The 371-nt window shown below is 67.1% G+C and overlaps 1 protein-coding gene across 1 annotated transcript in view; it reads left to right on the top strand.

The window, feature by feature from the left end:
* Positions 1 to 89: 89 nt before the first annotated feature.
* LOC104500556 (tripartite motif-containing protein 46-like) overlaps positions 90 to 371 on the top strand; it is a gene marked incomplete at both ends in the record, with an annotated part of 1,859 nt that continues 1,577 nt past the window's right edge. The window contains 2 exon segments of the mRNA XM_010144218.1: positions 90 to 218; positions 221 to 366. Coding sequence (XP_010142520.1) covers positions 90 to 218; positions 221 to 366 — 275 coding nt within the window.

The following is a 371-nucleotide window of genomic DNA, read 5'->3' as shown; positions in this document are numbered from 1 at the left end:
GGACACGGGGACGGTGCCCGTGGGGTCTCCCACGGGAGGGCTCTGGGCCGTCGCGCCCTGCCTGATCCCTCTCTGTGCCACTCCTGCAGGCTTTGGCACCTACCCAGGGCGCAAGCGGGGCACTGTGCACCCCCAGACAGTCAGCTTTCCCTGCCCAGCCTGCCAGCGGGACGTGGACCTGGGTGAGCGGGGCCTGGGCAGCCTCTTCCGCAACCTGACGTGCGGGTGGTGGATCGCTACCGCCAGACCATCAACATCAGCGCGGCCATCATGTGCCAGTTCTGCAAGCCCCCGCAGCTGGAGGCCACCAAGGGCTGCACCGAGTGCAAGTCCAGCTTCTGCAACGAGGGCTTCAAGCTCTATCACACCTG

This window comes from Buceros rhinoceros, unplaced genomic scaffold, assembly GCF_000710305.1.
Source record: "Buceros rhinoceros silvestris isolate BGI_N320 unplaced genomic scaffold, ASM71030v1 scaffold30019, whole genome shotgun sequence".
NCBI lineage: Eukaryota > Metazoa > Chordata > Aves > Bucerotiformes > Bucerotidae > Buceros > Buceros rhinoceros.
This window is presented reverse-complemented; position numbering and strand designations above follow the sequence as displayed.